Raw genomic sequence first — 14,828 nt, 5'->3', positions numbered from 1 at the left:
CAATCGACTGATCGCTCTACACTCTAAAAAAGTTTCAGCAACGCAATCATCAAAAACTTCCTCGAGAGTGATCTGCTGCCCTTCTGAGATATGTATCTAAATCCAGAAATCGTAGATTCTGAACCAGATTTGGGTGAATGAGGGATTTGAGCGAAACATGATCGAGGCTTAATTTGCACCGCCCATACGATGTTGACTTCAAGCACTTGAGCGCGGACTTTGTGCCGTGATTGTCCAGGTCCATATCCTGGACAACGAACTGCCAAAGCCAATGAATGACTTGTTGATAGAGATAGCACACATCTGTTAAGAAAAAAACAACATTCTGGGATAGCCCTTTCAATATCTTGCCCGGGTTTGTCCACTTATAAACTTGTTCCTTTTCTACGGTCGTCAAAGTCTGAGAGGATGTCATTAGGCACCACAAGCGGACTCTGCGACACTCATCCGGACCGGTTCCTAAAATTTCAAAGTGATGAATGCTTCTGGATGCACGTCAAGAATACGCGTTGTCTACGTGTTTTGTAGCTTATTTAACCTGGAGCCCATGCAACACCACCTAGATACAAACAAGGGCAATCTCTCTTATGACGACACAGCACGAGTTAGGTAACGGGCACAACAGCTGTTGATTGGCTTCACCTCTCTAATTTACAATTATATTTGCGTGAACTTGGAAGTCGCGGCCAATAACCAGCGGTGTCCCAACATCTATAATTCGTTTCACTTTAAGTAAAAATGATGCCGATCGTACAATTCGAGGAGCCAATCAAGCATTACAGATATTGCAACATCATGGCATTCGTCATCTTTCTGTGCGTGTCCGCCAACTCAGCCCATCAAGCGCAGTGCGCTGTGGCTTCCGACTTTTAGTGTTTGAGTGTATTGGATTGTTTGCCTTCTAGGCTTTGACCGCGCTCGGACTTCAGGTGAAACGAAGTATTAGTTCATTCATTTGTTATCCCTCAAGGGCACCGACAGGGGGCCTTACACAAGGGGGAAGGCAATACAAAAAGATCACGTGGAACACTGGTTCCACATGTCAAGTTTAGAGCTTTGAAGAGGAAAACGTGCTAAAGGCTTGTACCTAGGTGGCGTTGGCTGGTGCTTTAAAACTTACATTTGTATCATATAGTCACCCGGTTAAAAACAAACACAGAAAAAATCTCAGCCATATATTGTGGCTCTGATGCTTTGAATCCTGCATTAAGGATTTTGATTGCCCTCTCGCAGTACTCCTTTCTTTTTTAAAAACACAATTTATCATTTTTATACACCCGAATACATTTATTCGACAATGCATAGCTGAATCTGGCCCTATTACCGGCTGAATGTTTCCTGACGACCCAAACAGCGTACAGAACGTAACTGCGGCAATGGAATCTGATCCATAAATTTCTACCACAACGATCAAACCAACGTCATGTCACAACCCACGAGACGTCACGGTCTGTTTCGTGGACACTTTCAAATAATTTTGCAGTATCCTGCAACGGGTACCGGCACATGAACACCTGCCCCCTCCCTCTCTTTCTGCATCGTCTAGAAACGTTATTTTTAGGGGTGGGAAAATGGCACTTCGAATCGAATAGCGCTCCGTGAACCCTGCATTCAAAAAGAACCCGTATGTCGTCGATTTATCCAGCACTGTGAAGGCTACGAATAATGAAGCTGTGCAATTCGATTCGAACCGGCATTCGCCCGCCCCTAGTTATTTTACTTCCCCCGGGTCCGATGTGGGGTGGCTTTCTTTTTTTTTTTTTTGTTTTTTTTTTTTGACGTTCCATTTTTTTGCTCTATTGCCTTCCGATCGTATATGCCATTGAGAGCTCGAGTTCCATCACATTTTGGCACTGATCAACATGTCGTCTACTTATCGAAGGCGCCTTTCTCTAGCGGACTGCCCTGCTGGTGGAACGCGGTGCGAGTCCTCTGTGGGTACGGTGTTTTCGGCCCCTCATGGCGCCAGTCTCGCGTCCAGTTTCTCTGGGTTGCCTAGGCACACACTGGTCAGACTTTGGTTTCTTTGGGGTGGCCATCTTCATCTGGGGAAATGGTCTCCGGCGTCTCCTCCAGAAGCCAGTACGTGGTCATTAACCCCTTGCCCTGCAAGCAACAAATTTGAGCTTTGAGAATTTGATTTTTAGGTTTCGGAACAGCTGAAATTAAAATGTCACCAGTAGGTTTACGTGTTTTCAGAGTACAGGTTGTTTGATATTTTCATTCGAAGAGATTCATTATAAAACGTTAGTAAAAGGGAGACTACTGCGCCTTGTTCAGGTGGATTCTACGATCAGAGAAACAGAATATGAGGGGCTAATCCTCGCGATAATTCGCACAATGAAAGAAAATTTTCTAATTATCTTTGTAATTGGTGAAAATGAGTCGTATGGATAAAATTAGAGATTTGTTGAGCGCCATCGAAGACCACCGAATTAGTAAATTTTAGAACGATTTGAAGCACGTGGAAAACGCTGGGGTACACCAAAGGTTTCACTGGTGCAACGGGCGCAATTCTAGTGGGGGAAAACACGGATGATTAGATTATCACCTGCATTTTGTTTTTGCTAGCTTTTCTGTCTTTTACACGAGTGGCAAACTTCGTGCACCCGTACGATTCCCACGTGTTTGAAGTCATTCTAAAATGTATTCATTTAGTGGCTTTTAATGACGCTCATCAAGTTGCTAATTGGAACCGCATATGCTCACTTTTACTAACTAAGTCAATTACAAAACTTTAGTTAAATATCTGACGTACCTTAAGGATTACCCTTTGTATTACGTCCCCCGACCGTATACGTCACCTGTACAAAGTGCATTAGTGCACCTTGAACAATTTTTTTTATTATAATTTTGTTCAGACTAAGAGGAACCGGACTGTATGTTTAGAAATATCCTAAAGTCTCGGATCAGGTTTCATCAAAATCGGGGATAACCGAGAGCCATTTAAAATGATTAGAGCTTTCTTCGTATACAAACTCCCTAGCTTCACAACATTAAATATTTATTCAGAGTGAAATATAGTGCTACCCAGGAACACATTCGACAGAGAACTGTCTGCAAAGCTTTTTATATTCCCTTATCTTGATTCCTTCTCTTATCGTCACTCCGACGTTTTCCATATATTCAACATCTGTTCCCTGGAAGTTGGGCAATCCCATGACCGTGCCGTTTTCTCAATGCGTGCCATAATAAAGGCTTCTTTATTGTCTGATAAAGATAAACACAAAAAACACCCGACACTGAAAATTTTTTGCCGAAGAAAACGCGCCCAATGTCGGAGGAAACTAATTCCCCCAAACATAAAATCCTGTCGTAAGCTGCGAGATATTATTAAAGAGCCGCAAAAGCCAACTATTTAGTTTCAGCTATATAAGTCGGAGTAGTTTGTGTATAGGTATAATGAGGTTAAAAATGTAAACTTACCAAGAAGTTAGTTTCAAATTGAGTTCAAAGTCAATGTTACACCCGATCAAAGCGAAGCGCACCACCAAAAGGTCGATGGCTTCTGGGAGGGGGAGGGAGGGGAGGGGTTAAGAGGGAATAAAAACAAAACGGATGGGGCTGTGCAAACGTTTTGTTTGTCCAGCCAAATGCCACAGCCGAGGCTTCCTTCCCAGCGAAATGCTTGCTGTACGACATCGTGATAATATGTTTCTCTACACGATCTGTTATCTTTTTATATTGTACACCCTATAAGTCTCAAGGTTCTTTGATTATGTGTTTTAGAAAAAAACGGAAGTCGAAATTAATTTCTGGAGTCCATAACGGTTTTATTATTACCACGAATAAAAAAAGACAGTCAAAATCACACCAATTTATAGTGAGTGTATTGAAACTTGATTAAAGCTATTCATGCAGACAACAAAATGTTTTGAACATACCTTTAATTCAATGTCTCCACGCAGTTCAAGTTGGAATGTCTTGAACCTCTCTAGGGCTTCTTTGGTAGCTGTGCTTACGTGGATTTTGAGCGCTGAATAAATAGCAGTTGGAAAAACGAAACAAAGCAGTTACTACCTTCCAGTATCCATGTGCCGTTTATATTGTGCAAGAAACACGCTTACTAATTTAGTAAACAAGGCCTCTTCAAGGATTCATTATTTAAATTTACTTCAAGTAAATTTACGCTGTCATTATTTTTGGTTACATTTTACGCCTTTTGAAAAGCAAAAATGATGTTAAGCGAGCATAGTCCTAAAGGTACGATTGAAGCCACTCCCCATTTTTAAATACAGTGGGATCGCTCTCTCAAAAATCAGCCTTCGTTTCATATATTGCTCATAAAAGGTAGAACATAAAATAACTGTGTAGAGAGTAAGAACGTTTATGACAAATTAGAGGCAAGTAGTTTTACTTCCAGCTGCCAAAACTATGTCTATGAGATATCTTGATTCTATTGAACTAGCTTTCCTCCGAAGCTTTCTTAACTGAAGCAAGTTGGAGCCATTTGTGACTCCCAAGTTACTAATAAAGGCCCGAGTGGTCACCAATAAATAATAATTAAGACATATATCAATCGAGTGTGAAATTTAATTTTTTTCTAAAGCACTATCACAACTCAACAAATTACTTTCCTTTAAAAACTGAACGTTGTAAACAAATACTGAGGCACAAATGATCATAAGAAGTGACTTACGCTGCCCATTAGATTCCATCCTCGAGGCAGTATTAACGGTGTCACCGAACAGACAGTACCTGGGCATTTTGAGACCTACAATTCCGGCAGCACAGGGACCTGCAGAATGACGTGTTGTTCATTTGTCATTATTATGCCGCAAAGTGATTTGGCAAACACAGAATAAACGACACGAAGAAAGCGGTAATTATAATTGTCGAGATAAATCTTGTATTTCTATATTCGCACATAAAGTGCACAGAAAAGATCTGGATGCTGTCGAAGCGTAGGAGGTGTCCTAATATTTAGTTGACATTCTCATTTTTTGTTATATTTAGCGACTGCCTTCTTACTAAGAGTGCCACCGCGGTAAAGCCAGTAATGTTCTCATGATATAACACATCACACAGACAGCAACAACAACAAAAATACTTAAAGCACTTTTTTTTCTTTATTAGTCATGTCATATCTCAGTCTCTATTTAAGCCTAGTTGAATAAAAAAAAACTTTTTAAGAATCAGGAAGCTAGCTCATAACAAAGCTATTTGTTATCAAAATACACTATTTTCAGTGTTTTTATTTTGTTTCAATCTTTCGTTTTTAGCGTATTGAGTCTCAGAGTCGTTATTCTCCTTTCTATGATCGGATGAACACGAATAACTGTTGCCCCCTCAACCTCCAAAAGAATATGTTTTTTCTCACGTTTACCAACCTTTCAAATATATATTTCTTAGATGGACCATTTGGCGCATTGCAAAGGGCATAAATTGCCGAAAAAACACGGACCGAGACACAAAGACAACTACACAAGGCGCACTCTCAACTAAAGTTTATTCGAAAAAAGTACTCGCTATTATTCCCAACGGGAACCCACAGTCATCAATCAATCCCTGCCCAGCTCACGTTTTAAGTACTCATACTCGTCCGTAGATAGGACCAGTGACGTTTCGATGACGCACTTGTTTCCCCTAGCCCTAATCTCAAAAGCCTCATGTAGTTCGCGTGAGAGCTTGTTTTTTTTATTTTGCCAGAACTTGTGTGCTGTTGAATGACGGGGTGCAAAGGCATCTGCTGCAATGAACAGCGTGATGCCCTGACGGATTGATTGATGACTGTGCGTTCCCGTTGGGAATCAGAGCGTGTACTTTCTCGAATACACTTTTGCTGACAGTGCGCCTTGTGTCGTTGTCTTCGCGTCTCGGTCCATGTTTTTCCGGCGCTTTGTACCCTTTGTATTTTTCTTGCACCGCAGTCATTAACTCTGGCAATATCTGTTTGAATATTGTACCGTACAATCTCTGGTTTCCTGTCCACTTATTGACCCTTTCTACATTACTTATCCCCAATAGGCAACCTGCAATGCAGTTTGGCGCTACACTTTGCGCCATCTAGCGGCTGCAAAATAAAGAAACTGGGTAGGCCAGGACTACGCGGGTCGCGGGGGCTGCGGGCGGGCGCATCCAGAAACCACGTGTGAACGTTGCATTTCGGATCGGCGTGAGCTTTTTTGGATTCGTTTTTCGTAAAAGTAAGTCCCGACTTCACGTCTCTATAACCTCACCGGGTTCCTGTGACATCTCGCCTACTCGTGGAGTTCTTCCAAAAAATAAACATTGCTACTGCGGCATGAAAGACGGCCACAGTCGCGAAGGTGACTCAAGCGTCGAACATCACCGCTTCCCTTCGAGATCTTGGGAAGCGACACGGCGACAGAAGTGGATTACTGCAGTGCGACGCAACAAGTAAGTGAATTTTACAGAAACTGTTGGGAGGGAAGTAAACGAAAATATATGTGCAGGCTTGGAAAGTGGTCGGACGAACTCATTTTGCGGACTACTCGGCAAAATAACATATTTATACAAGTTGTATTACGAGTCGCTTTCACAGCCACATTAGGGAAATACGATAGGAACAATCGGGGCGATTGCTGCTTCGCTGTGGCGTTGAGAATCGGGCGATCAGGTCTTCAAGCGAAAGGCTCGTCGGTCCGTTCCGGCACTCCTAATGCCGTTCGGCACGCGTGGTCGCAACCAAAACCTTCCAAACCTGCGAGTTTTCAAGTAATGAATTTTCGTAGCACAAAATTTTGTTTGTTTCAGCAACCAAATTTAATGCTGAGTCTGGTAACAATTGTGACGGCATGCAGAAAGCAGGATGCTAAAGTTTTTTCTTTAGAGAAATCTCATGCGAAGCGTAAATGTCCTTACGCGTACACTTCGTTGCCTGTCGCCATTTTACACCAGGCTTTGCGATGTGCGCACGGTTCTGTAGCATGCAGAGTTTGGTTCTAATTACCCAAATTTTATTCTAGTGTGTGTGGGCGTCGGGAGGAGAGGACGGCCGAGCGTGGCGCGAGCGGGGGCCAGCCGGCGAGGAAAAGCCTGCTGCGCGAGGCTGGGGCCGGGCAGGAACGATAGAACCGTTCTGGCTGGTCTGGCCCATGGCGATTCCCGAGAGCATTCCACCAGCGAAGTTCGGATCAGGACCGGCGGAAGCGGCGAACCCTGACCATACTGGCCTAGTCCATGACGATCCCGGAGTGGTTCCGCAGCAAGACTTTGGCAGTGATAGCCCAGAACAGCTAGCCTACGCAGCGCTGGCGTGGGAAGGCCGATCCGCAGGCCTGGACACGGGCTCCGACTGTGAGCTCTGAACGACAGGCGACAACTAAGGTCGGCGGGTCCGGAGTGCCGGCTTTCGAAGACGGGCAATCGGTATGTACAATAAACCCATTTGTTGTATTGTGTCACTTCCTGGTAAACGAGCGAAGCACAGACCGATCGGGCGCCTGGCGGCCACAAGTAGTGAAGACAACTCAAACGTGTCCAAACGACGACTCTAGAATATTCTCTCAGCACTTGGACCTAGCAAGGCTCCCGATTAAAAAACCGCATAAAAGAACCAGGGACGGAGGTACACACGGGGACTGTTGAAATCGGGGTCGCCGCCGCTCGCAACGGCCCGACGGGAAAACTGGCCGCCCCAATAACAGAGACGCCTCCGCTTGTGGCGCTGAATGCAGTGCGCTCGTGGCGCCGCCTGGCCATTGCCGGCTGCGTATAGTGTATTGTTCGCTGAGGTATGGTTTTATTTATGTTATTTTTTAATTGACTATACGCTTCTTGCAAATATGTTTAATTTTATTCGTCAGGTTTTGTCGATCTGAACGTTTGTTTTTAAATTCGAAGTTTCAGGAAAGTGCTTATTAGGGATTATACTGCGACGCAGTGAAAGTGTATTGGACCGACTGTTTGACAGTATATTTTGCCTAAAGCATGGTCAGCTTTGCATTTCTCATTATTTAAAAAGGTAAACACACTGCGCAGTGGATACTGAAATCCCCAAAAAGCGAGAATTTCCGCTGAAAGCCGCAGCACAACAATTTGCTACGTGGTTAGAATGCATACAAATAAATAACCACAAAAAAAACATTTCATTATAGGCCGCCTTGTCCTCCTGTTTGTGGCAGGACACCGCGTATTTTGTAGCAAACCACAATTGACGCAGGCGCCCGCCAATTGATTCTCAGTCTCGGTTCTGCCCACGGATGCCGGGTGTTCGGCATTCTATTGGACAGAGGTCAGCGAGGCAGGCCGAGAAGAGAACCAAGATCGCCGGTCGTCGTTCCAAGAGACAGCGTGTACTCGGCGAAGGAACGAAGAGTGCTGCGAGAGTGCCCGGCGACGGGGGACTGTGGGAGACGGGCCAGCCGGAAGGGGGGCCTGCTCGTGTGGACCGGGTTGCTGGAGGTCCGAGCACAAAGCTCAAGAGCGTTCCGGCATAAAAGGACCGCGTATTGGGTGACAGCGAATAGCGCATCGATCTTTGGTTCAGTCGCATGTGCGCTGACAAGACGAGGTATTCTCGCACAAAGGGTGCCGCGCCTTGTCGTGTTTGGTTGGTTGGCGTGCCCGCTTGGCTCGCGTTGGCCGGATTCCTCGCTAATAAAATATTACGACCTCGGGGACACGGTAGGCGGAAGCCGTTTCTTCTTCCGGGTTTCCATCTATTGATTCCATTCCACCAAATGGTGGAATTGCTTGCGTCGTCATATAATTTAGATATTTTTCTTTGTTTTCTTTACTTTACTCTTTTTTTTTTGTTTAAAAAGAATGCTTATCTTAAAATGGAAGGTGCTTAAACGGCATATGAATCGATGAAATGTTTATATATTAAATTTCAGCTTTCTGAAGGTAACTGTCGCTGTGCGCCATGTACGTTTTATATATATAAGCTGAAGCACGTTTTTATACAGAAATACTTAGAAAACTGAAGAGGACAAAACCGTTTCTTTTTTTTTTTTGGGGGGGGGGGGGCATATCAAACGTGAGCTACTTTTAAATTAGGCACTTAAATGGGAATCCGAATTGTATTTTGTGTCGGCACTACACCGAATCAAATTTACGATGAATTTAGTTATCTGAGCAAGGATTACGATATATTCTATATTAAAACAATCTTCAATTTTCATTACTATGGCCCCACCTCGCGTAAACTGTTTGACCAAGTTTGACAAAAACGCAAGCTACTCGGCAACACTCTGATGCTTGTATCATAAAAGCCACGCCCCTGCTTGTTCGAAAACGTAATTATTTCAGCGATATAGCGAAGATCGTCAGGAAAAGGGCGGAATAGGGGAAAATGATGAAGGCAACAGAGAGCATTGATTTAACATAGCTAGAGTTGAGAACTTGACAAAAATGAGCACGCACACACTCTAAAAACAAAGGGTGTATTCTTACACCCTTTGTCCCATATAAGACACCCCAAACCTTTCGTTCGACGTACAGCGCGCTGACGTCGATCTGACGGTACCAACTTTCACGAGAGGCTTGATCGCCGTGTGGTACAACTTCCTAAAATAGCTAACGTTCTTATGTTACTGACTACGAAAAAAAAATCGGAGTTTTCTTGACCTTCTTGTAAAACCTCGATGTTTTCGTTCTGTGGACTTTGAGTACTTCAGCTGTTTAAAAAGTTATATCGCACCCTCATCAAGCCCCTCGTAATATTTGGGGCCGTCTGTTCCACTATAGTACGCTGTACGTCGAACTGAAGTTTTGGGTGCATTATATGGGACAAAGGGGTGTAAGTTGATACCCTTTTTTTAGGGTATAACGCTTGTTGCGTAAAATTTTGAGATTTTTTACGGATGAGGCATTTCGTAACTTCCAAATGATGTTTGTGTTCACGGATAATAATGACCGATGGCTTGGGGATGTGTCAAGCACAAGCTGCAGGGCTGTCGTGACGAACAATGTTAAGGTTCGATATCAACGCTGCGGATTACAGTTTGTACACCAATCTTACAAACACGCACACGCACACACACATATGAATGCTCGAGCGCAGGCACACATGCGAATACGCACGCACACGCCCACACACAAAGGCACACACACGCATACACGTACATACCCGCGTGCACAGATACGCACGCACGCGCAGATACACACACGCGCATTTGCACACAAGCGCGTATACGCACACGTGAACACGCAAACGCACAAGCACGCACGTACACGTTTACACTTTGTGCAATATCTTTCTAGCGTTTTTTTGCTTTCGAGTTTACCCAATTCATCATAACAATCCGTCTGCGATGTTTTAGTTAAATATATTCCATGCCTCAAAATTTTTGGATAGGAATATTCACCGGTTTTATATTCATCAGTGGCAACCTATGTCCTTTATAAAGTGTGGACTCCTATAAAGGTAAACTTCGATTTCACGGAGGAAAAACCTTTAACTTAAATATAGATAGCGTGCAAATTTGAGGTCACGACCCTTAACGACAATTGCGTATAACATTCACGTGTGCAAATATAATATAGACAGTTATTTTTCATAATTTGTTCTTTTCTTGTTTTTCTTTATATTGTTTGTGTCCAATCTGATTACCTCTTATTTCCTATACTTTTCAGGCTTGCTTTGAATTCGTGCGTCTTTTGAGTAGTGGCAGAGTTCTTCAACACGCTACTGGTCACGAAACTGAAAACCTTCTATACCGCATAGCGTTACAGAGAAGTTTCGTGACCTACTCCGTTCACCCTGCGGCTAAGATTAGAAGCTCCGCCTTCAGGGCGAGCTGTATGCCCTTGCTACACAAGTGTGAACGCGCAGGCACGCGGAAGCAAAGCACTGAGGGAAGCCAGCGATTTCGCGCTGAAGACGGAGCTTCTAGTCTCAGCTTAAGGGTGAACAGAGTGTAGCGGCGTATAGAAGGACTCTGGCAACGCTTTGGGAAAGCTTGCTACACGGCCACGCACGGCGCTAGAGTCGACAAACCAATCTAGCCACCACTGCTGGCTGTCTGACAACGAGGAAGTGTGCCGGAATTTCGAACCTACTATGAATGAGTCACTCATAGATCGCGACAACCCATCATTGCAGTGAGAGCGCTCCTCGTCAACGTAAGCGTCTCCAGCTCTGTACACTCAATTAACTGCTTAATCTCACATATCTGCTATGATCTCCAAAATATTATTATTTTTGTTACTTTCTCTTTTTCTTGAAATTACCATATCAGAACACTCCTCACCGTTAAGATTCTGCTCTGCTACTACGCCATCTAGTATAGGCACTTCCAACCCGTACGCTCAATTGATTAACTCTTTCGCTTAAAAAATAAAACAACAACAACAACAACAAAAATTCTTTTTGAACACCGGCGAAAAAGGCTTATTTCGTTATTCTCTTTCTTAGAGATCAATCAAGAATGACCGTTTCTTGTACACGGTGATCAATTGCAGGCGTAACAAAATGTTGGTGTACAATCAGTTTTTTTTTAAAACTACTTGTAATTTTGAATGCTTGGTTGACTCATGAAAGGGGAGTGGCAAAAACAAAATGCCGCCGACAATAGTAGCGCACCTAGCAGAACTTTCTGACTCTGTATCACAATTTGGGCCAAGTTTCATGACCACTAGCGTGTTGAAGGACTGTGGTAGTAGGGAGGCGTTTTCGGCGATTAATACGTTGAAACTTAGAATTCTTAGATTAAACTTAGAACTTAGAAATACTTGAAAGTTAGAGGGTGCTCAAAGCATGATCCCAAGTCGTTCCTACAAAAGGTACGCATCGCACAGAAAAAAGTATAATTTTGTATTAGTCTAGGCCAGCGGGCCATTTGAGGTAATCAACAGTGATCAGTACAAGTTGTTTATTAACGCCTTGAGGGCAAAATAAGTAGATAAATCATTACTCTCAAATAATCAATTTTTTAAAATTATGTCAAACGCCAATCATCCAATTTTAAAAATGTACAAGGTGTAACCGACAACTACGATTAGCATCATGGGCATTGTCGGCCTGCGCGCACGGACTATCGTGTCTCGGAGCTCGAGCTTTGGCTCCCCGAATGTCCCAACAACCGGACATGATTCGAAGCAGCTCTAGCTGAAATAAATAGTTTGTCCCTGCTACGAGGTTACAGTATTAGCGACGAGCACCTAGGTCCCCTGTGGAACAGTAGCGACTGCGACGACCGAAGCATGGTGGATGCCAACGCTCACCACCTCTATGGTCACGGGATGTTCGTCTCCGAGAAGAAAGAGTGGAATTTGTACCAGTTCAAATTCCCAGGTTGTTTGCACGTTGCAAAGATAACTGCTGAAGTCGGCAAGAACTTATTGATATCTTCGTTTGGGTTGACACCCTTTCAGCGGCTCTACACCTTGGTTCAGCATCAACATTTCTCATATCTACCGTATAAAGAGCTGGCTAATTGTGGCGTCATGATTGTTTTGCTTTGAGGAAATTCAAAGAGTTTGAGAGAATAAATCCAATTTTGGTGCATCAAGAGGTTTTCAAAAACGTGAAAGACGCCCGGAAAACTGCTGTCTTATTATTCAACTTGCGAATATGATACTGAGACCAACGGCAGTAGTTGTTCATTTTCGACGGTATTAATTGTTAACCTGCATGATTTACGCATCCGGGTGCGTTTATTTATGGAGATTGACTTAACTCTATGCACTACATTATTGCTAGCCGAGGCCTATCTCAGGGCGGAATCGGAGTCTTGCCACATGAATAATGCGGACCAAAATGTGATGCATGAAAGAGGTAAAGTATCCTGCTCCTAACCATGTCAAGTGTTTCCGGTGTGGTAACAGTAACCAAGACTGCCATAAACACATCCAAGATCGACATGAGCAGATATTTTATTCGATCGATTGGACTCTCCACGTGCGCATCGGTCAAATTGATACTATAACCCGATTTCCATGAGTGTCTCCGACAGTCTGGGTATTGTTCATAAGTACAAGTTTCCACCAGGTTTAGCCGAGATGACCAGACCGCTAATCTCATTCCTCGGAAGGACGCTGCCTCGAACTCGACCTCGGGTTGCGTGGTTCTTTTGACGAGATCAAACACCAGCGAACGGCATCCGAAGCTCTTGTTCATTTTGACCCTGACAAGACAATCTACACGGTCAGGTGCTTCATCAGAGGGAGTACGGGCGGTGGTATACAATAAAATCCAGGGAAGAAAATATCCCATCGCTAGTTCCTCGAAGACACTTGCGAAATCCCAGTGCATGTATGCACAAATTAAGAAAGAGGCATTGGCAATCATTTTTGGTGTCCGAAAACACCACTGGTATCTTTGAGTACGCAAGTTTGCCTTCCATAATGATCACTGAACTTTGGCTACCATCTTTGAGCCTACCAAGAGCATTCCCGTTTCTCCAGCCAACAGGCTTTTGCGTAGGATGCTAATTCTGATTAGTTACGCTTACACTATCAAGTATGTCCAAACAAGAAATTTGGAACGCTGATGGCATGCCCAGCTTTCCTGAAGGCCCTGATCAAGCCTTTGCTCAAGAAATGCAACAAGGTGTGTTTTCGATCCCCTGCTGTCTAACATTTTGTTTGCACTTCTCACGAATGCCTAGGAAAACTTGTGGAATGCTCAAGCAGCAATCCCAAGCCAGTTCCGGTTATCTTACTCGACTCATAGAGTTTTTACAATAAACGCTAGAGACTCAGGTGGCGCTAGTGTGCTGTTGCGTTTTGAAGCAGACAACAACCAGTCTCAATTTGACTTCTGGTAATGCATTTCTATGGGAAAACGAAAATGCGTTTTCTCTACGGGCTCGATTAAAAGTGCAAATATTGCTTAGTCTTGTGACAGAATAAAAGTTTTGGAACGTTTTACAATCGGATATACAAAAATACGTGTCAGATAGACCGTTTTTCTTTAGACTTCATGGCGTCAAACACTGAGCTAAAATAGCGTAATGGCGTTGCAGACTGTTATTATCGGGCACTTATTTGCGCATATAAACAATGCTATGAAGCACACAGAGTGAATCAGATTGACAAAACGCCTAAAGAATGTTAATATATGCCGAATCAAATAATCGAAACAGACGACAACAACGAAGCATGGAGTTATGTACTGGATTAGTAACAAACTGTGGAGGCATAATCAAATTAAAGCAGTAACAGCGTGTTGTTGTTGTTGTGTTGTTTTTTTTTGTTCTTTTTGCGTTTGAATTGTTCTTTTTGCTTGAATTGATAGCTTTTAATGACATATCATGCCGTACAACATAGACCTGGGGCTCAATTTTCGCTAACTAAAACATCGCCGAGTAATAAAAAACATTAACGTAATAAATTACACTTTTATAATTTGAGTAAGGCTACGTAGTACCCATTACGAATAAAGAAACCCCACTGTTTTCTATTCTCCCCTGGCGAAGGGAAAGATATCACGTACGTTTTCCCATAGGAATACACAGGAGGATTGGAAAAGTAGACTAGCTGCGCTATGCTTCAATTTGCAACCGGAAGTCCCGTAGAAACTAGCGCCAGCTGAGCCTCTAGTGCTCATTGTAATAACTCTATGACTCGACTTGCTTTATAAATGCGATATAGGTAAGAAATGAAGATGCTCGCGAGATTTTATGCTTGGTTGCCAGGAATCAACCGAGAAATCGAAAGACCACCTCAGTGGTGCGAGCGCTGCATATCCACTTCTGACGATTGACTGCTAGTCTTTGTGCCTTGCTGGGAAGATCCAATAACGCCATGGTATCGGCTCGAAGCAGACTTTGTAAATCTAGATCAAAACCGCTTCCTCGTCATTATTGGCTCTAAAGGACGATTCACAAACTTGCATTGAGTTCGACCGAGTGCGAATGCTGCGTCGGCCCTGGCCAACAGCTGACGCAGCCCTCGCAGAGCGCCGGCGGCGTTGGCTC

At 43.6% G+C, this 14,828-nt stretch overlaps 1 protein-coding gene across 1 annotated transcript in view; it reads right to left on the bottom strand.

Annotated features, from left to right (window-relative positions):
• Positions 1 to 2,010: 2,010 nt before the first annotated feature.
• The window catches only part of LOC8043723 (atrial natriuretic peptide receptor 1), a 214,104-nt gene continuing 201,286 nt past the window's right edge, over positions 2,011 to 14,828 (bottom strand). The window contains exons 20-22 of the mRNA XM_042292130.1: positions 4,640 to 4,738; positions 3,885 to 3,976; positions 2,011 to 2,106 (exon numbers count right to left, since the gene is read on the bottom strand). Of these exons, the coding sequence (XP_042148064.1) occupies positions 2,011 to 2,106; positions 3,885 to 3,976; positions 4,640 to 4,738 (287 nt within the window). The remainder of the gene's footprint in view (positions 2,107 to 3,884; positions 3,977 to 4,639; positions 4,739 to 14,828) is intronic.

Source organism: Ixodes scapularis, unplaced genomic scaffold, assembly GCF_016920785.2.
Source record: "Ixodes scapularis isolate PalLabHiFi unplaced genomic scaffold, ASM1692078v2 PGA_scaffold0__279_contigs__length_252992795, whole genome shotgun sequence".
Classification (NCBI taxonomy): Eukaryota; Metazoa; Arthropoda; class Arachnida; order Ixodida; family Ixodidae; genus Ixodes; species Ixodes scapularis.
The sequence above is the reverse complement of the archived record's forward strand: the minus strand, read 5'-3'. Positions and strand labels throughout refer to the sequence as shown.